At 34.7% G+C, this 20,832-nt stretch overlaps 2 protein-coding genes across 2 annotated transcripts; one reads left to right on the top strand and one right to left on the bottom strand.

Annotated features, from left to right (window-relative positions):
• Positions 1 to 842: 842 nt before the first annotated feature.
• LOC123714442 lies at positions 843 to 7,883 on the bottom strand. Its single transcript, XM_045668683.1, has 6 exons — positions 7,822 to 7,883; positions 7,636 to 7,717; positions 7,142 to 7,280; positions 3,724 to 3,829; positions 3,059 to 3,168; positions 843 to 1,039 (listed from the first exon to the last, which is right to left on the bottom strand). The coding sequence occupies exons 1-6, from the start codon at positions 7,881 to 7,883 to the stop codon at positions 843 to 845; spliced, it is 696 nt and encodes a 231-aa protein (XP_045524639.1).
• A 2,791-nt stretch (positions 7,884 to 10,674) lies between these two features.
• LOC123714443 (sodium channel protein Nach-like) lies at positions 10,675 to 17,984 on the top strand. Its single transcript, XM_045668684.1, has 13 exons — positions 10,675 to 10,853; positions 11,013 to 11,116; positions 12,248 to 12,407; positions 12,547 to 12,695; positions 13,409 to 13,498; positions 13,569 to 13,650; positions 13,726 to 13,913; positions 14,062 to 14,147; positions 14,262 to 14,318; positions 14,672 to 14,792; positions 15,637 to 15,743; positions 16,807 to 16,880; positions 17,790 to 17,984. The coding sequence occupies exons 1-13, from the start codon at positions 10,731 to 10,733 to the stop codon at positions 17,982 to 17,984; spliced, it is 1,536 nt and encodes a 511-aa protein (XP_045524640.1). The 5' UTR covers positions 10,675 to 10,730.
• The last annotated feature ends 2,848 nt before the right edge of the window (positions 17,985 to 20,832 follow it).

Here is a 20,832-nt window from a genome sequence, read left to right on the forward strand (position 1 = left end):
TAGACAAAAAGAAGAAAGATAAAGCGGTTGGGCCGAGTTGGGTCTAATAGGTTGTGATTAAAGTGACATTGGTGTCCTGGACCCTCCGCTAAATGTTATTTGTAGCATTAAAAGGAACCGATCTAAATTAAGTATTTTACGAAGGTTATTCGTGTCCGATTCTTCAATTGAAACTAAAATATGAAGTAAAAAACGAAGTGATACGAAGCCGTACAAAAATAAACGACGTTTTAACATATAAAAAAAAGTTTTAATGGAAATGGGCCTGTCACATTGGCCGCATTTGTCATGGCAGATGGGTCAAAAAGACCCTAAATTGGAATGGTCTAGTGTGAAGAAGAAGAGAGGATGCCCACCGAAAACTTGGGAAGATGAAATGAAAGGGATAGCGAAAAAAATGGAAAATAGTCGAAAGGACTAGGGACAAATAGAAGAATTTGGAGGAAGCCTTCACTCCGTTGGAAGTCTAGTACTAGTGAAAACATAAATGTTATGGACTTAGTGTAATTATATTTTTTTATTATTCGTGTCTTTTGTGCTGGTACTTTGCCCACGTGACGCCCACTTAGCCCGCTAATGACAATTTCAATATCGACAACAATGTTCTGACATAATAATAATGAATGGAAATAGCTTCATTGGTCCTAATTAACGCATTTCGATGATGTGTTAGGAAGGATTTAATCCTTCCTAACACATCATCATCATGTTTCTCTTTTACTGGAAGTCACAAGCTATATACTACATATTGAAACGAACTCAATTATACTAATTAAACTTTATTAGACTACATTCCGTCGTTTAAATAAATTATATAAACTCACCAAATTTATAAAACTTATTTAGTTAACAAACGGATATTTAGGTACTATGCTATTTCTCTTCTTCTTCCACGCTTTCTTCACAACCACCTTATTTTCTTCTTTTGTACGTAAATAATGAAAAACTGTCGCAATTAAATCGAATATAAACCAAACTAGCTCTATAAGGCTAATAATAGAACCGCCCAAACACAGTCCAAAGATACCTCCTAAATTCGCTGTAAAAAACACGCAATACATTTGCAATTAATTGATTGATCTGTTAATTACATCGAGATTGAAGGCACCCTTTACGAATTTCACATTTATTATCAGCATTGACATATAAATAACGGAATAGGTCTTGAACGTTAAAACGTTAATTTGGAATTATATTAATAATGTTTCTTGATATAATACAATCGATACTTTTCTACGCAGAATTAATAATTAATCGACAATTAATACGTGTAAATGAAAATCTACGTAGAATTGATATTCTGTATACATCGTAATAATACTAAATAACAAGAAATACTTTAAATAAGCTTTCTTAAAAGCGAGATGAAATTGTATTCCTTAAATCGTATTTCATTAATAGATTTGCGTTCATCCGTTGATTCTATTGCTGTGTTGAAAACAATTATCCCTTCTTCTCATCGTTTCTCGTGTTTTTCAAGTACAACTCAAATACTCAAATTTATTTATTATTTCAAAGTAGAATATTCCATTTTATTAATGTCTGTATATGACAGATATATATTATGGAGGAAAAAACCATCTTTAGGTAACCGTCACGTCTAATTAAAATCGGTTACGTACCGTAAAAACCTTTGGGTACCCCAAAACAAAATTTCCACGGTCGATTGAGGTTTTTGTTGACGCAGCCGCCCTTGGACAATGATGATCCAATTCGGTCCCAAGACTTATTATATATATTAAGTAAATTTGGTAGTCTTTGTATAGTAAAGTTGAGAATTTTGTTAAAGTTTGTTAATTTAATTACCTTTATTGTAACCTAATTAGACTTGGCACAAAGGATCTATTTTATATAACACAAAGGAATAAAATTTAAAGGGAAAAAGTTTACACTGTACTTATATTTGTTTAGTTTCAAATACAGTGTAAACTCCATGTCCTAGAACGTCCCTAAATTGAATGACAAATGCCGTTAAACCGTCGAAATAACTAAGCTTTGGTTGATTTAACTTGACTTCGATACATCCATATATAATGATACACTTTACATAGCATTACACCCCAATAAAAGGTACTTTTTAATTTGCCGAAATTAATTAAATCTATGGACGGACGTTCTTTTGTCACTTTATGGTTCTAGCTTGTAATAAACTCGACTGTCGGCAGCATACCTACCGAACTTTCTATAAAAACCGTTGTTTTGATTGCAAATTGGGATTGCTTGCACGCTGTTGTTAGTAGGACTCATGGACATCTATACGTCATATTTTTAATTTCATAGTTGCTGACAAAATTTCAGATGCAGGACTATACGCACTAGCGTTCAAATAAGATTTTATTTTTTATAGAACAAGAGGCTCATCTGATGTTAAATGATACCGCCGCCCATGGACACTCCCTATGCCAGAGGGCTCATGAGTGCGTTGCCGGCCTTTTAAGAATTGGTACGCTCTTTTCTTGAAGGACCCTTAGTCGAATTGGTTCAGAAATACTTCAATGGACAGATGGTTCCACATAGCGGTGGTGCGTGGCAAAAATTGCCTTGAAAAACGCTCAGTCGTGGAACGGCGGACGTCGAGGTGATGCGGGTGGAATTTCGTATTCTGCCTCGACGTCCGATGACCGTATTAACCCGAACAACAACCACTGAACACTCTCCATGGTAAAAGAAGATGGAAGATGGCAGTAGAAGATGCAAAGTGAATTGTTTTTTTGTAATTACTAATACTAGTCCGCAATAAACTTTTTCCTTTTCTAATACAGATTTTTCATCTTTTTACTTAACAACTACTCTTTTTAGCTTCAAAATATGCACAGTCATACATGTCGATATAGAGTTGACACGATATTTTTAAAATGTTATTTTCTGTTTATTAATACATTTTTACACAAAAATAGAGCAGCTTCTTCGATAAAAGATGATAGAGAGAGAGTCGAACGAATTAAAAGGCGTATTCCTTATAACTTCACTTCAATTGTAATTATTATGTAGTAGAAAAACTCGACTAAACTTGCGTTACGCGTATGTAGTCAAAAAATAAGTTTGTTAACAATCTTACCCAACATCTGATCCCAAGTGTAACGGACCTTTCTGATGTATTTAACGCAGATGCTGCCAGCAAAATGCACAGTAACGCGACTGAAACTGCTGTTCTCCTTTTTACGTGATCTTATTGTAAAAGAAAAGAAAACATTGAAAACGACTCATCGTCATGACTGACTCGTCTAGATACGATTTTTGCAACGCCAACAAGTATTCATCAATTCAATTGACATATAAATAAAGCCAAACTATTGAGATTGTACAATGTAATTAAGACAAGACGGTAAACGATTTCCGCGTAACCATAGACAATGCTCTGATATGCCCATCGATATTTGAGACGATTTCCCGCCCAATCGAGTGCGTCATTATACCCCTGCGTGAACGTCGTTACGCGTTTGTATCATTTTTTTTGGTTGCGATAAGAAGATATCACTTGGTATCATTTACACAAAATGGTCGTAATAAATACAATTCCTTTTTATTTAATGTGTTTAAAGTAACACATTTGGAACGCCATAATTGCCTAGACTAGTTTATTTGCGAATAGCCCGGAATAAAAAATAAATTTATGTTTATATTTTAAGGTTTGCAGAATATAGAAATTTTGACTGATTTTCTTTAACTTTTTGAAGTTGTTATATAATGATGATGTAATGATTTTATATTTACCCACGCCGCGTCATTGGTTTCGTATAGTCTGTTTTAGTCTCATACTGCACGTAGTCACATGTCTGGTAGCACTCCTTCTCTGATATGATGGTGCGCATATGGCGTTGTGCGTCATCTAGAAGACAACTTTATTCGAAATACATCTAAATTGATAAAGTAGCGTATTTATAATACAGTCATTTAATCAATAAAATATCTTAGTAGCTAAAATACATTTTATTACATTTATATGCAACCTATGTATATGTGTATGCTATGGTTACTCCAATAAGTAGGTAAATAGAATTATTTATTATGCGATAAATATATCTTTAAATTCATATAACATTTCTCATAATATTCTTTCTATTTTGATAACATGACATATAGTTTGTCAAATATTTTGTACGCTCCAGTGTTGTGGGCTTAACAAACTTCACTATTGACTTCCGGTTAACTTTGTATCTCTAAAGTTCAGAAACCCTTTATAACTGGAGATTGCGTAATAAATTAAACAAAGTATTTAAAGGGACTGTGTTGGGATGATCATTTAGTTTGCTTAACATAACTGTTCAGAATTTTAGTTGATAAAGTTTAGTAGTTGCTGCAGACGAATTGAAAATTTCTTAATGTAATTTAAAGATAAATAAGTCATTTATTTATTTATTGATAAACTAGCTACTATTATATAATTGATAATATTTGGAGGATTACTATCGGTACCGAGGGTGAGTGTCGCGGAATGTATGACATTTCACATTTCTATCAAATAATGTGCCTGTCAATGTGTAGTTTGATAGTCGGTGTACCTATTACGACCTGCCACAGCAACGAGACAGATGGAACTGTGAACCTAAAATGCGGTGCAGGAGGCAAGGGGAAACCAATCCTCTATTCCTAGGAATTGCTGATGCTGAGGGTAAAATGGCCACCTGTCCGTTTGCCTCCTATTACATAAAAAACAGAGAATGAAGAATACAATCTGAAATAAATGTTACTAGCCACTCTAGGCTTCTATCGAAGACCACCAGTAGCAGCGTGGGCAGAATACTTCTTGCAATGAAAACGGTAAAATGAAACTTAAGTAGAGGAACATATGATTAGGAGCCTGGAATGGTGAGAAAAAGATTTTAAACCACAAGCAAAAGACTTACTCACTGGATATAATTGGATTGACAGAAAACCTACATAAGAGAATCTGGATTTAATAGAGTTATAAATAGACCCACTCTTTACTACTCAGTGTAAGAAAAACAAAACAAAAACGTGGTTGCAATATATCTAGTAGTAAATCTGTCAGTAATTAGGTTGAGAGTCGTTAATGATCGGATCATGACTACAGATCAAGTCAATACCTTGTCGCCTCTTCAACACAGAAATATATCTTAGAAAAGAAAAACGATAGAGGAGCTATAAGCCTAGAATGTTGCGTCGCCTTTCCGTCACAATAGACCACCCTAGAAGAGTAAACACTTGGATAGTGATTAGATTAGATAATGAGAAAATATTGTGATCCTGTGAAAAAAACACAGAAACCCAGAAACTGAGCTGACTGTGGAAGTGACCACAAAATTCTCGAAGCTGAAGTGACTAATAACTACTTCGTATATGACCCTAATATTCGAATGTCGTACCACACTTATGTCAGAAAGAAAGGACCTCCAAGAGCATATTTAACGCGTAGGAACCAAAAGTGCTTCACTAATATTGACAGTGTTACGAAAATATGGCATGAGTACTATGAGGAACTAAACTATAACTCCGCATACACCATTTCCACGTCACCCTTCATAGCTATAATAGATATTCTATCCCAGATATACTGTTTTCTCTATTTACAATATTATTTTTATCCTGTCATATCTGTTAGATATGTATATAACGATATAAAGATATATATCGTTGCTTCAATGTTCGCCTGTTATACACGCCAAACGCATACTAATTGATTGTATGAGATACAGCTTTGTTAAGATGCACTCACCAAGTGCTTGATACGCACAGCCGAGTGACGGCCATTTGCAAGGCGAATACAACGCTCCCTTATCATCATCTGAAAATGTTTACAATCTTCTTAGCAACATAGACTTTCATGGTATCATCAGACGATACGTAAGCTATTGATTGGAAATTCTAGCGATAGTTGAACCTTGCGTTACTTTATTTGAAACTTAAACACGCCAAAATCCAACACATTTTTAAATTCATTCAAATCGAAACTACCCTTCTATCGCTAGAGTTGTTCGCGCTTCACTTAATATTTGTTTTACTCTGTTAGTTAGTTTTTCATACTTTTTTTATCAGACTAATACCGCGATTTCCTTGCTCTCAAAACGCTCTCTACGACCACTTAAAAGTGGGTCGGGTCGGATTAACGTTTTCGTGTTTTTAGCTTTCAACAATGTTTTTATTACATTACGATATTCCTAGTATTATAAAAAAATCTTTTATAATGTATTAACGGTGTTGCTGTTTTTATTTATTGATTTATATAGTAAATTGGTCAAGATATATAATATACAGATATATAAAAAGCGTGTAAGGAAACACACGAACATACCAAAAACTAGAGCTTACATAAAATTACCCTCGTTTTCTGGTGGCAGAAACATTTTTCTCGGCATTTCAGAGCAAGTAGCATCATGGTACAGTTTTGTTTGGTTTGTTTTGAGGCGTATCTACACTTATAATATACCCTTTGACGAAGGCACATTCTACAAGTGAACTTTTTACGTGTGGCACAAGGACGGAATGATATGCGAAAGAGTGGGAAGATCAGAAACTTCTCAAAGTCAGATAAAATAAAACTGGATATTCTAAACGCCGTAGGACAAGGAATTATGTGCGAAATAGATAAAGAGCATGTACGTTTTACTAGTAGTTACTACGCCTGTTTAGACAGTTTTACATTTTCGTTCACCATTATTCCCAAGGACATCGCCGAAATCCACCCATTCAGTTTTGATTGTGATTCCGAGAGATTAATATCGTGATTAAAGTGCGAAAAGTGAATAAAAGTGATACAGTACTATGAAAGTGTTAAGTGCGCGTAATTGAAGTTATTAGTGACAATGTTTTAATGCAATCAAATTCCTGATTAATTACTTTACAATAAACCTTTGAAGAGATTTACGGCTTTTTCTACGGCCCCTAGCTCGTAACAACACTCACCAACATAATTAAAGGGCAGACAGAGACAGGCGGCGACCACTTGCTTCATCAAAAGATTGCTGACGCAGTTATGGTATGTCTTCTTGTCCTAAATTAATTTTGCATTACAATACTGTTTTTTCTAAAGGAAAGGGAATTTCCATTAAGAAATATGACAGCCGGCTCAGACTCTTTTCTTTTAAATGTCGAAATAACCTAGTTTCTTGAACGGCAATGGTTTTGTATAAAGTCTACGCAGAAAATAACCCACTTACAGACTTTAAGAAACACTTCCTACTTCGCAGTTGTAGGTTTTTAATTTCATCCTCGGCCTTTATGACCCATACGTCTATGCTGACGTCAAAATATGTGGCTGGGACCAGGGCAATGGGACTGTCGAGGAGTGACAACTGACTCTGTTGGTCGAATATGTACAGCTGAAAACAATAATCTGACATTAACAGTCTCAATTAGTATGTCAAAATCAAATAATCATTTTATAACAGACTCATAATAAATCTGCAATTTTACCAATAAACATTATTAAACCTTCGTGAATTCCAATTCGTGTAACTGAGAAGAAAAATATGTATACAACGCAATACAAAGATGTAAATTGGCCTTGGCTACCATATTTTGAGCCTGTCCAAATTAATTATTTTCAATTAGTTTATGCAAATGGCAAAGTGTCGCGTGTTTCAAGTATGCAGCATTATTTTTAAAATTCTTTAAAAATATCTTATTTATTTGCACCATAGCATATCCATCGCGAACAGTTCCGTTGGGATAAACCTTCGTGCTGTCCACAATGATGTCCAGCGCCTCTGACTTGAGTACGCCTGCCGCCAAGTTTGTGTCGTTGCCTGCAAAGTCTCTGAAAGTTTATGATAATTTCAAACAATATAACACGTAAAGTATTAGGAATAAAATCAATTAGTCAATAATATCAAAATTGTTAAATTCTGTATGAAATCTTACTTGAAATGACTAACGTCGAACTGACAGCAGTACCCGTGAATAGTGAACACTTCCCGAAACATAAGTGAACAATCGAATGTTCTTCCGCGCCATGAGCACTCCTTCACCAGATCCGAGCAGGGCTTCTTGAGCTGCAATATCATCTATTTATTTATATGTGTGGCCTCGATAATAGGTACGGACGGCACACACATAATGCTTATAATACAATAATGCCAACAATTAAAAGTTTACAAAGATAAATATTACTAAAAGAATACAAAATAGAACCAAATTAGCGAAAAAACCTTAAAAAGTGGTAAGAGAATGCTGTTATCGGATGGGTGGTCCGAAATTATTTCAAGATTGTTCGGGTCCTGCAGCCATTGCTAATGGAGCGTAGAACCCATAATTAGAGTACTTAGTGGAGATAAAAAATATAACAGCTTTCTGTCTTGTTTCAAACCTCTAGGAACAGAAATGCTCAATTTTAACAAGATATATCTTCGCTTCTATATCAGGTCATTTATATGAGATTAATTAGCTTTAATGTGCCTCATAGCTGATATTACAATAACTATGTAAAGATCTTAAATGTACACTTGACTTATCAATACAACATTACATCATCAGTGTTACCTCGTACAGAAGATCGTAGTAGCTAAAGTGTAATTCATCTAAAACACTGTGCATACGTATCACTTCCGAATCCGGCTTGAAGTGTTTACTCTTTATCTGAACGAAGCTCTTGTAGAATTTCTTTATCTGGCTCGCGTTAAACCCTCGCAATGTCCTGTAAAGATGATTCGAACAAACACCATAGGCTTAATATAACTTATATATATAGAAATAACTATTCTTCGAGTACTTTATTGTATTTGTTGGGCAGGTTTCATGTAAACTTAGTTTTCAAGTGACAATTATGAGAGTTTGTTCAGAAAATGATAGATTACAGAATATTTGTAGTATTGGTTGTGGCGGGGCCATACACTTGCTGGTCGCAGACGGCCACAGCAGTAAACGGTATGTTCTCTGTTGGAAAATGCGCCGATTCCACCTAAAATATAATTTGACATATTTAAGAATTACATTAACTATCCCTAAGATAACAACAACTATTTAAAAATGCAATATTTGTATTCTACAAGATTTTTTTTCTTGGAAAGGATTTTTAAGAACAATGAAAAATTGTATAAACATTTACGAGAAACTTAATTCGTTTTAAGAGACACCAATTAAGCATAAAGTAGAAATTTTGAAAGTGTATAGTAGTGTTCATAGCCTTTAGATAGAATAAATAAATTTTGCTAATGTTTCATTGTGCCATTCGTCGCATTAATATTATATTTATTTATAGCAATTAATATGCCATTTTGATAAATTAATAACCGCTTTTTCTAAATCATATAAGTAATAATTATAGTTCGATAACTTACAACAGTAAATGTAGGATTTTTATTAAATTTTTGCCATATTAAGTTGCTGAGAATGGCACAAAGGGTGACACCTGCTAAGATGATGATGCACCACAGAGCCCTCACGATACGAGGTGCGGTGGCCGACAAGTAGTAGAACCCATGAAGAGTGCAATGACTACAGAATGCAGCAGACTTGCCGCTTACGAGTCGAAAAAGACCTCTGTAGCCCATGATTTGAATACATGTAGCGTCGGGAATAAGAATTATACACACTTCCCACTTTGCATATTAATGGGAATTGGTATATCTCCTCGTGTGGAGTTACTATACACTTAATTGATCCCGGTGAGCAAGTAATTGTTTTTCAATTAACCCGTATATAATTAGAATCAAATTAAGACAATATTCCGTCAATTATTAATGAGACATTAGGCATGGGCTACTTCATTTCTTTTAACTTAGCTAGTCACTCAAAACATAATTATAAAAAGTTATAGAAAACTTTCCTGTTAATTGATATAAGTTTCGTGTATATGCTGATTATTTATGTCATTTTATTTTAATATTATACTATATTTACAGTCAACGAATATCGTGTTCTAACAAGGTAAGCTGAACTTAATTTATCATTTTATGAAAGTAATACATAATTAATATTCAGTTCACTATTATTACCGAATTGCAATACAATGTATTGTATATGTTTTCCTTAGTTTGCACAAAATACTTTCTAGACTCGAAACCTTTTTTAAATCCTTATATTTTTTTAAATATAGACGAAAATCTGCCATATCGACGGGATCGACATTCAATGTTTGACAGTTACAAAGCACAAAAAAACATTGTGTACTGATTTTTAGTCAATGTTTAGGCTGTTCTCGAGTTTTCGAACAAATCTGACTTTGTTTCGTTTATTTGGAGAAAAAATATATGTCGTTGAAGAGCGACCTAATTCAAGCAGTGGCGATGTAGAAGTTGGTTGTAGATAGCATTGATAATACTCCAGGCTTCATTCTATTGCAGAGTACGAGCAACCAACAAACGTGGAGCAACGTGTCGGGGATAGGACTCAGCCCGGAGGGCCCATAGACTGGAAGCTTCACATTTGGGGGGATTCTTTCAGGTCAGCTCGACTTATGAATGTCCCACTCACCGCAGGAAACGCGAGTTAGGGAATCCTATTACGTATACATTCAAACCGATTTTCTGTGAGATAGAGGTAATGCTCCGGTCGTTCAATTTAGAAATAATACAGAAAAAAATATACGAATGTATTGTAACAACACCCTAATGTTTCGGACAAAAAATAAAAGTTTTCATATATCAACCTTAACTTTATACACTAACGATAACATTTTTGTGTTTTTGATTCTATACGAATAGTATTTATCTTGTTTACATATTTATTGAAGTTTATTAATTAACATTAGGATCTTTTATTTTTTAAAGATGAAAAAGGGAAAGACTCCACCACCAATATTAGAAAATCTTTCTATACATGGCGTTAAAAAAATGTCCAGTAAGGAAAAATCCCACACACTGTGGAGAGTGATTATGTTTATTAATTTGATCGTTACTATGATCTTGTTGGTTGTAATCAGAGATGGATATAACGGTCAACACATCGTCACACGAGTAAGACTAGAGTTCTATTTTAAGTTATTACACAAGTACCATATTAAGAAACAATACTTATTTCATACTAATACGTTAACTATATATTTAACCTAAATCTAGTAAACCGATTACATTTATTAATTAATAATTAATATTCCATTTGGATATTGGTTGTAGATAAATTCTAACTGCAAAATTAATGAAGTTCCCTTTCCGGCGGTCAGCATTTGTAATTACAATTTGGTGTCGAACAAAAGGTCTCAAAACATACAAAGTATTTTGTAAGTGTGTTATTAAATATATATTTCTAAAATGCTTCAAATGAATAATGAAATACGCAAGCGCTTCGTACCTTAAAAAGGTCTCTTTTGTTTGGCGTAGATATAAATTTGTATTTCCATTTATTATGAAACCATTACACACAAGTTTTAGTCAAAAATTTCGTTGCAAACAAATATTTCGTTTGCAAACGCTGTACCCGACTTAAAGTACACTGAAATGACGTATTACTATACTTCGTTTCAATCGAATGCAGAATATACGCAACAAACAAACTAATAACAGAACTACAAATAGAATAATGGAAGTCTCGTATTATTGACATGAAAATTATATCTATACAAACATATTCTTTTTATAGATTATTTATTAATATAGAGCGTACGTAGCATATATAGTTTTATATATAAAATTGACCTAACGCTTCCGTCGCGATACACAGAAATCCTGTTAACAAGGAAAAAAGATTCACCATTAAAAAACACTACAATAAGCAAAATGATTAAGTGTACGCTCACAGTTCTAAAGAAGCTCTTAAAGTGGTCGGGAAGGTAAAATGCGGTTATCATTATGCGACAGTGATGGTGGTCACAAAACCTCATTCTTGTGAAAAAGGAGTAAAAAATATACGGTAGACTTTGCAGCAGGATTCTGCAGCTGGACACAAGGTACGAACTACCCAAACATGGCTTGATACCAACTTTATGAGAGCTGAAGACTGGACCTCATTTAGCCCAGACCGCGACCCTTTAGACGTCCCCCTTAGACTAGGCCTGTATAAAATCCGATTATATTTGTTTTGATATAGTTTCATAGTTTGGACTTACGCAGGGAACGCGAGACAGTACTGATTGAGAATTCAGTAGAGCATTGTGGTGGAGGTTAGACCGAGTTGGGTCTGGTACATTGTGATTAATTAGAACGCACTGTCCGAAGTCAAGATGGCCTTCGACCCCACTTGAGGCATTTACTCTTCTCTGCATTAGTCGTAACAATTTTATTTTATTCGTTAACTCATTAGTTAAGTAAAGTTAAGTATCATTATACCAAACCATTAAACTATTAAATAATAACAAAACTAATCAAATCATAGAACGAGAAAATATAAGTGAAATAATTATTTGGTTTTGTAGAAAATCGTCAAACGTATCCGGTTCGGATATAGAGCTGTTCCTGCAAAGCCTCCCCAACCTAGTCGATTATCGTAACTCGAACGGCCACACGTCAGACTTTGATCACATTCTGCGTGTTCTTAAAAAACATTACTTTAATATCGACACTATAATGGAAGAGGTAAACACTTATTCTTTATTAATTATTTTTGAAAGCTACGGAAAATCAATGAAATAGACACAAAAATCATGTAATTGTTTCTTCCTCCCATGACTGTGATATTACAATTCCGAATAAATATGCCTCATATAATACTCAGGTACACCAGAGGTGTGAAGATCTGCTGCTGTACTGCAGTTTCAACAGAAAGCCAATGATTTGCACAGACATGTTCCGTTTGGTGAAAACTTTTGAAGGCCACTGCTGCACGTTCAACTACGTCGCTCTAAACGATGATAGCGTTGAGAAGTACGTCTATTTTCTTAGTTTTCTGGCGGCCTGAAGTAATCTTTATTGTATTTCTAACGATACTGTTATAAAAATAGCCTGATAGAAATATATGTTTATGTTCACGACACAAAAGCTTGTACAAATTTTAAATCATTCTCTAAAAACTTTGTCTCGTGAACTAAAAAAAAAACAAAAATCAGCAACTATAATGTTTTCATTTCCGGAAATATTTTAATTCTATATGGCACTCGTTCGAAAAAATTTCCTGCAATTTGCAATTAATTTTATGAAATCAACAACTAGATTTTTTTATTTATCTTCTGCAGTGTAGAACTGTGGTTTTAGTCACTAATGTGTTCACCATATTGTTACACATTCTGAATTATTGTGTAAAATAATAATAATTTCTACTTATTAATTTACGCAGTTAATTTGTTATTATATATGTCTAAATACCTATAACATGGTACCTTATAAATAAATGTCAATACCAGCCTAATAAAACCTAAAAACGCTAAATTTTTAACATATAACAAATTACAGCGTGTTAGTATTGATCATATGCATTCTTCAACTTATTTACTTTCAAAGAAACAACAAAGCGAGGCAAACTAAACTGAAACTAAACTGCCACATTTCCACCTGCCTTTATTCTTATTCAGATAATTTTAATTCAATCTCTATAAGCAACGTGTTAAATGTTGAAGTTAATGCTGTTAATTACATTGAAGCGTCCTTCCCGATAAGGATCATGAACATTATGAGGATACGGAATCGGACCACAAACATTCTGAGATTATAATCACGGCGGAGTCAGGCAGGTGAGAGATATTTTTCCATGTCATTGGTGATCTTAAGTATTATATTCTATAAAGTCTAATTATTTTACAGAGGTTCAGGTCTGCTTGTAGTTTTCAACGTAGAGCCGAGTGATTACCCACCCTGGGCTCTCACTCAAACATATGGTGCGAAGGTAATTCTTTTACCGTCTTTCTTTCGATTTTTTTACTAAACATACTCATACAAATGTTTATCTGGTGCTTTTTAGGTCCTGATAAATGACCCAAACGACTACCCAGAGTATTCAGTGATCTACAAACGCGTGTACACTGAGATATCCCTAGACATCAAGGTGCAGCCTTCTGTGTTTGATGCCGACGAATCCCTCCGCAGCATTCCCAACGCGTATCGTGGCTGTGCTTTCCACGACGAAATCGAACTCAAACATACGGACAGGTAAACTTGGTTTTAATTAAATTGGATTGATTAAACAAAAAACATACACGATGACAAAGAATTGAGAACCTTTTGGACGTGGTTAAAAGTGAAAATAGATTAATACCAAAAAATAATAAAAATTGAATACTTTTCTGCTTTGACATAGGTATTCTTGGGAGACTTGCAAAACAGAATGTAAAATGAGGAGCTATTTGAAGTATTGTGGCTGTGTGCCGTATAAGTACCCGCAAGGTTAGTACTTACAATATTTCATCAAATCTTACAAAAGTGCGAGCATTCAATAAATGATTTCCCTAATATTCAAATAAGTACTCCAGAATAACAAACAACAACAAATGTTTACAGAGGCAACGCCTCGAATCTGCGAGTTCAAAGACTTGAGGTGCTTGAACAACTTCAGAGGTATTATACATTTAGATATTACAATCGTGTACGTTCGTTTTCATTATTATTTTTGTATTAAGTAAGTTATTAAAAAATCTCTCGCTGCGCGCTACGTTATATACGAACGATTCCAAGAAGATTTTTTCCTTAACGTTGAACCATTGCGATACTATACGTCACAGTAAGATATTTTATCAAGTAGTAGTATGCAGATCAATATGGGAACCGTTTTTCATTAAATGTGTCGATTGAATATGTGAAAATTCTGTTTTCGTTTATCGCCTAGATTTATCGTATGAGTAAATGTCCACTATTTAGAGATTATAGATTTGTAAGAAAATATAATAATTGTTTAATTTAATGACCCTCAGCGAAGAAATTATCTTCGGAACTTTGTGAGCCGCTTTGCTACCAGGAGTGCCGAGACAAGCAATACCGCGTCACCAACAACATTATGCCACTCGTTGCAGACTTGTATCCCGACGACGTTATGTAAGTTTACTTGAATGTATATTTGGTGCATCATTAATTCAATATAATTTAAACAGTTGGTAGTTTTTCCAGCGTCGTAGGAACGTGACAACCTCAACGCCCCATCAGTTGGCGATGTCCTAACCCCGACCGCGGTTATTCTGCATATAAACAAACATGTAGAACAAACTTGTGTCTGAAATCGAAACTGGATTTCACTGCTGAAAACTTGGACTGAGGAAGACTATATCGGAATAATGGGCTTTGCATATCGAATGACATTTAGTTTCGCGGTTATTTCTAATAGTCGGCCACCAGTTCGATCAAGGGATCAAGCCGTGATTTTCTGAGCGGCTTGATCCCTTGGCGTTGCGTAAAGGTGTAGGGTCTCCATGCGTTTTCTTCTACCTCATTTAGAATGGAGAGTGTTCAGTCGAGTTTTTCGGACTAATATCTGCAGTTGAGTTTCATCATCAGACGTCAAGGCAAAATAGCATCACCTCGACGTCCGTCGTTCCACAACTGACGGTTTCTTAAGGCAGTTTTTACCGCGCACTATTTTCGAACCAATTCAACTTCAAGAAAAGAGTGTACTAATTCCGAAATGCCCTTGCGAGCCTTCTGGAAATGTATGTGTCCATGGGCGGGCGGCATCTCTTAACATCAGGTGAGCCTCCAGCCCGTTACATAAAAAGGTAAGAATTAAGTATGTCTTTTCCCCGGTAATGAGACATTTATTAAATTAAATTTAAATTACCCATATTACCACCACCCCATAAACATTGCATAAAGATGACATTTAATCATATGGGCTCAAAAGTAACTTGTATGGTTATGGTTAAAATAAATTTGTACCTAACTTTAGGAATAACAGAAACGCCAGTGAGCTAACAGCACTGCAGGTGTACTTCGACAGACCCACCTGTAACTGCTATAAGAAGATGTTACTCATGGACTTCATTTCTATTATTGGTGAGTCAAAGCAATACGCAGTTTAATGAATATTTCATTGTTATTATCGTTACTTGACCGTATTCAGGAATTATTAGTCTGTGTGGACACGGATAGCTCTGTGGCTAGAATTTTAAAACTGCATCTTTTTGAAGTGGGAATAAGCGTCGTCATCGTTTAAGTTCTATGATATGGTCCACCCTTTTATTATGATGTATTGTCTTCCATAAACAATTATTTTACGAGTTTGCACCTCAGTTTTAACTGTAATCAAGTAGTAAACTTACACAATCGTGGAACAACTATTTTAGGCGTCTATTTCATACAAATTCTTTGACACACCCTTTACACTGGACCATTCAATTACATTCCACTCTATTAAACATTTACACTTTATGATTTACACAGACGTATCTTTGTGTTCTTTATTAATGGTTAAATATACCTAAAAACGCTCAATCGCAAAAAGTTTAGTACAGGAATGATTTTGATTGCGGATCGAAACCGAAGTTACCCACATACTTCGGGTTTCGATCACATGTGTTTCAATTTTAATTACGTTTTTTACCTTCAATGTGTCATGCTTGAATGTGTGCAAAAACGGGAGCGTTGATGCCAAATTGGTAAAAAATACGATCCCCAGAAAACCTGGGGCTCGTCATTTTAATTAAGTTTAGTCCTTGCATACAATATGAAAATTTGAGCATTTGAAATTCAACATACGGAAATGGGATTGCTAAAAGAACGTCACCCCGAAAAACTCGACCGCGACTGAAATTGTTTGTTGTATTTTTAAAAATGTGAATTTGATAACATAAGTTTTATGTGCCTTACACATTTAGCATCCATCAAGCCATCTGTAGGGCTTATGGATGAGTAAGGTTGTTAAGTTTTAAGTTCTCACCCTCTCATATTTAGTAATCTTGTGCAGATTGCTAATACACACATTATACTCTTGACATTTATTTCATATAAATAAAAATACCACCAATAAAGAACAGAAGTAAATTTGGGGCTTATCAATCTTCATGCCTACTTAAATGAATTAATACTTTACCCATACGATCATTATAATCTATTTCAGCTACATATGGTGGCATCTTTTCACTCGGCTTTGGAGCGTCGCTTCATACTCTATTTGAAGTCGCCTTTTTAACGGTAAAAAATATAGTTTATTATTCACGGAAATATGTTTCTTTTTAATCGGAAAATAGCTTAACTTAAAAAGTAAATAATAGAAGTAATAAAGCGTGTGTAGTGTGTATTGTGCTCTTCGGCATTTATGGTAATTTGTTGCGATCTCGTTAAATAAATGAGATAATTATACATTGATTAAATTGATGTATACTTTTAATTAGATTATATTATATATGTTATTACTGTTTATTTCAAAAGCAACTACTTTGTAAGACTTAACAAAATGGGAATAGAAATACTTTTGTTAAAAATGTTTGTTTGTAACTCAAATGCGTAATAACTTTTTTACGCAAATTAACGTTAACGAAACAAATACAATAAAGTCGTGTTTTTATCCATTAAAGGAGTTTTATTCAATGACATATACAATATCACCAAGAATTGTAGGAATTAGATTTTTTATAATTGAAGGTATTACCCGACGAAGTTATGTGGAAAACACTGGCTGAGCTTTGGCTTACTTGTCTGACAAAATAAACTTGGTGGCCAAGTATAGTTGTTTCTTATTTGAATCAAAGACTACTTACAACGTAATAATTTATTCATACATATAAAATGTACATGTTTATTTACAATATTTGTACAGTTTAAAAAGATCATAAAAGTTCATGATCAAAACCAAAATCAAATATCAATTGTGTTTGCCCAATATGAACAATCGAGTTATAGCTATCTCCCTATTACCCTGAGAATGAAATTCATTACTGTAACGTTTACAACAAGTCACTGAAAACAAGAAGATTCAATTATTACGACACTCAACGTCTTTTATAATGGAATTTAAATTATAGCTTATTTAAAAAACAGCAACCCAAAGTTCTTTAGGAATCGTGGGTTTCATTTGAGGTCAACAGGTCCATGTCGTTGCAGCATCTCCACGGAGAGGGTATGCGCAGGAGCCGTGCGACGCGACGATCGCGTCACGTGACTAAGCTGCGTCTGAGCGCGTGTGCACCCAACATCCCCGGCCCTGGATACCATTACTCCCCCTCCTCCTGCCCCGACACCAGCTCCTCCGCAAGCATAACGCAAAGAGTTCATCTGCAAGCAAGCTATTTATGTTAAAATAAGCTCCTATCTTATGCCAAATTGATCATAATGCTGTACCGAAACCCTCACGGGCATGGCATATCTATGTTATGCTTTGATAATTTTGTGAGCAATACTTTGTAAGGTTTGCCTACCAAAAATTAATCGGTGTAGGCCAGTATTCGACCTGACGTGCTCTTGGTTCTTTATCGTATATTTACCACTTTACCGACCTTCATTTACCACTACTTTGATAACTTGTAATTGAATTGTATTCAAAACATAAACAGTTAGTATGAACAGTTTTGGTACGGTTAATCGCAAACAATTGAATGTGTCGTTTTCACTTTTCACACATTTGTTAGTTGATGATTATTGCATTTTCGAAATAATAAATGGATTCCCAGCTTTAAGTATATTCTGTTACCTGTAAGTAGCACCTTTTGTGAGGTTCGTGGTAAAGTTCATAATCGCTGGAGGACCCATCGGGTTTTTGCGTGCACCGCCACTGCAAAAAAAATCCATAATCTTAGTTTCTTACCTTATCAAACTCAGCAATTCTTATCTGTACATCTTATCATAACAATAATTTCTGTAGTGTTCCTACTCTAGCAGTGAAACATGGAATTAGACATAATCTTGATAACTTTTTGAGATTTCTCTTGACGGCAAAAATCGTATGTTTTTAATTTCAAGAATCCACAAATCATATAGTAGATTCGATATGTATTATTTATTTATACCCTCTTACAGTCTGAATCATCACTACATATCAACTAATGTAATGTTGAAAGAATTATTGGAAATAAAGATTTATGCAACTACAGATTTTATGAATATTTGCAGTCATGTGAAAGCACCACGTTATGTGGACAATGACTCCGACCTTCGAAAGGATACCTAATAATACGTTATATTTTATTCTTGAACCGTTGCTTCGAGTGATATAGGTTGGAAAATGTTCATTACTATCCTGAGAGAGTGGTTATGATCACATCAAGTGATCATCGTCTCGCTTGTGCGGCGAACAATAATACCAATCCTCTCGGGTCGACACGGGCGCGGCTGGTGGAGCATGCAGCCAGTGGCAACGCGACCAGCGGTCGGTGCGAAATAAACTATGAAACATGGAACCTGTGCGCGCGAATACGATTTACCCGTGGCATCTTATAATTCATTTATCTTTATCTGTACGCTTTCACTTTTCTTATTTGCTTTCATCCCATTTCGTTTATAACTTGGTTTCATCTGTGCAAATCTTCGATATAAGTATTTAATAACTTAACTTTCTTTTTCCTTCCTGCTTCCTAGCCTAGATTCTATATTATAGTATTAGCTTCTAATATTAATTTAATTAAATTCTAAACATTTTTATGAAACATATTCTTAAGAATCTTGCTACAAGTGCGCTTATGCACTCGACCATTTTCCCGAAGTGGGATGGTCGAGTCGGAGTAGGGAGTTGTGATTATAAAAGAGGTTGTGACACATGCGCACAGGCCTTTTTCTTCGTGCAAGTTTGAAGTTATACAGCTCACGTAAAATCAGTGAAGTAAATTATAGTGAATTAAGTCATCATTGATGTGTTTAATTTCCTACTCTAAGAACTAAATCAACTACCGCTAACAATAGTGTGCTCGCCTCACACGCTCCTATACTATACGTATGCTTTATTAAATAGCTCATAAGACTTCTTGAAAATGTTGACCAAAGCTTCGTTAAGTGAAGAGATTTGATCCCGACAATATTCATATGTCTGACTGCCATTTGCTTTATAAATTTTGAATGAAAAAACTAGAATAAAATAAATATTGAACTATCGTACATATTTAAAATGGAAATATATATGTGCTTAAACTTGGTGAACTGAACCAGCCAAATTACAAACAAGTGACCAGTGCATAATTTCCATTTCAAATCACTATTTGTCATGCATGAATTTCATTTGGTTCATTCCGGGCAGGAATAGGAACTAACGTTCAAATCGCGGTTTGATAAATTACCAAGTAACGAAAATAAATAAATATTTGTATCAACCTTCCCCAAACTCAAAATCCCAACATTCACCTAAACAAACATATTTCAGCTCACCGTGAATTTGGTTTGTTGGCAGGCCCCTCGGGAGCATAGAAGCTTGCGTAGAGAGCGCTGGAAATTGCGAGTCATCAGACAGTAGACGATCGGGTTTATGGCAGAATTCGCGTGACCTGCCGCAATGAAGCATGTCTAGAGCCACTGATAAGCTAATTGTTACTTACGAGCCTTTCTTATCGGCTTTTAGTCGTGACCGAGATTGTTACAGTGCGCTATTCTACGACCTAAGACCTTAAAGGCATTTTAAATATCGGAATGCCAATCCTTCTGGAAAAAATTCAAAAATCATTGAAAATATACTTAAATCGAAATCATAAATAAAGATGTGCATACGTTTGCTAGAATTATTATGTGAAATGTTGTTATCCAAAAATAATTTCCTTCGTAGGAATTACTTTTATTTATACTAAATAAGCTGGTCATTATTTGAAATACATTACGCGTTTAGACTGAATGAGACCGGCACAATATTCAACAATGGTTAAATATCCGCCTCGTTGTTGTCGTGGCCTCGTAATAAGGCATTACCGGTCCAGGCTGGCGTGACGAGGGTAGCTGATGTAAACAATATGAATGCATACGAAATCTTTGTATCTAAAAATTAAAATCGCCGATTTTATCGGTTCAATAATTCCTTCTTGGTTCTGAGAGTATTAACTTTCCGCAACTTATGAATATTTTTTTGTTTACATAACAATTGTTCTACAAACTGAATGTATCTTTGCAATTAAAACCTTGGTAGACAGACCTATAAAAAGCGCATAGGGCAGGTAAAAGCTGAGGTCGTTGG

Source organism: Pieris brassicae, chromosome 9 (genome assembly GCF_905147105.1).
Source record: "Pieris brassicae chromosome 9, ilPieBrab1.1, whole genome shotgun sequence".
In the NCBI taxonomy this organism is placed as follows: domain Eukaryota; kingdom Metazoa; phylum Arthropoda; class Insecta; order Lepidoptera; family Pieridae; genus Pieris; species Pieris brassicae.

What these genes read in the sequence shown, in the direction of transcription:
- LOC123714443 (XM_045668684.1), top strand. Translation starts at nt 10,731, where the DNA reads ATGTCCAGTAAGGAAAAATCCCACACACTGTGGAGAGTGATTATGTTT. An exon ending in CAAAACATACAAAGTATTTT is followed by an intron (nt 11,117 to 12,247) that starts GTAAGTGTGTTA and finishes TTGGTTTTGTAG; the next exon opens with AAAATCGTCAAACGTATCCG. An exon ending in CTCAAACATATGGTGCGAAG is followed by an intron (nt 13,651 to 13,725) that starts GTAATTCTTTTA and finishes GGTGCTTTTTAG; the next exon opens with GTCCTGATAAATGACCCAAA.
- LOC123714442 (XM_045668683.1), bottom strand. Translation starts at nt 7,883, where the DNA reads ATGTTTCGGGAAGTGTTCACTATTCACGGGTACTGCTGTCAGTTCGAC. An exon ending in TCATTGTGGACAGCACGAAG is followed by an intron (nt 7,281 to 7,635) that starts GTTTATCCCAAC and finishes TATTGTTTTCAG; the next exon opens with CTGTACATATTCGACCAACA. An exon ending in CACTTGGGATCAGATGTTGG is followed by an intron (nt 1,040 to 3,058) that starts GTAAGATTGTTA and finishes TGTTTTTTACAG; the next exon opens with CGAATTTAGGAGGTATCTTT.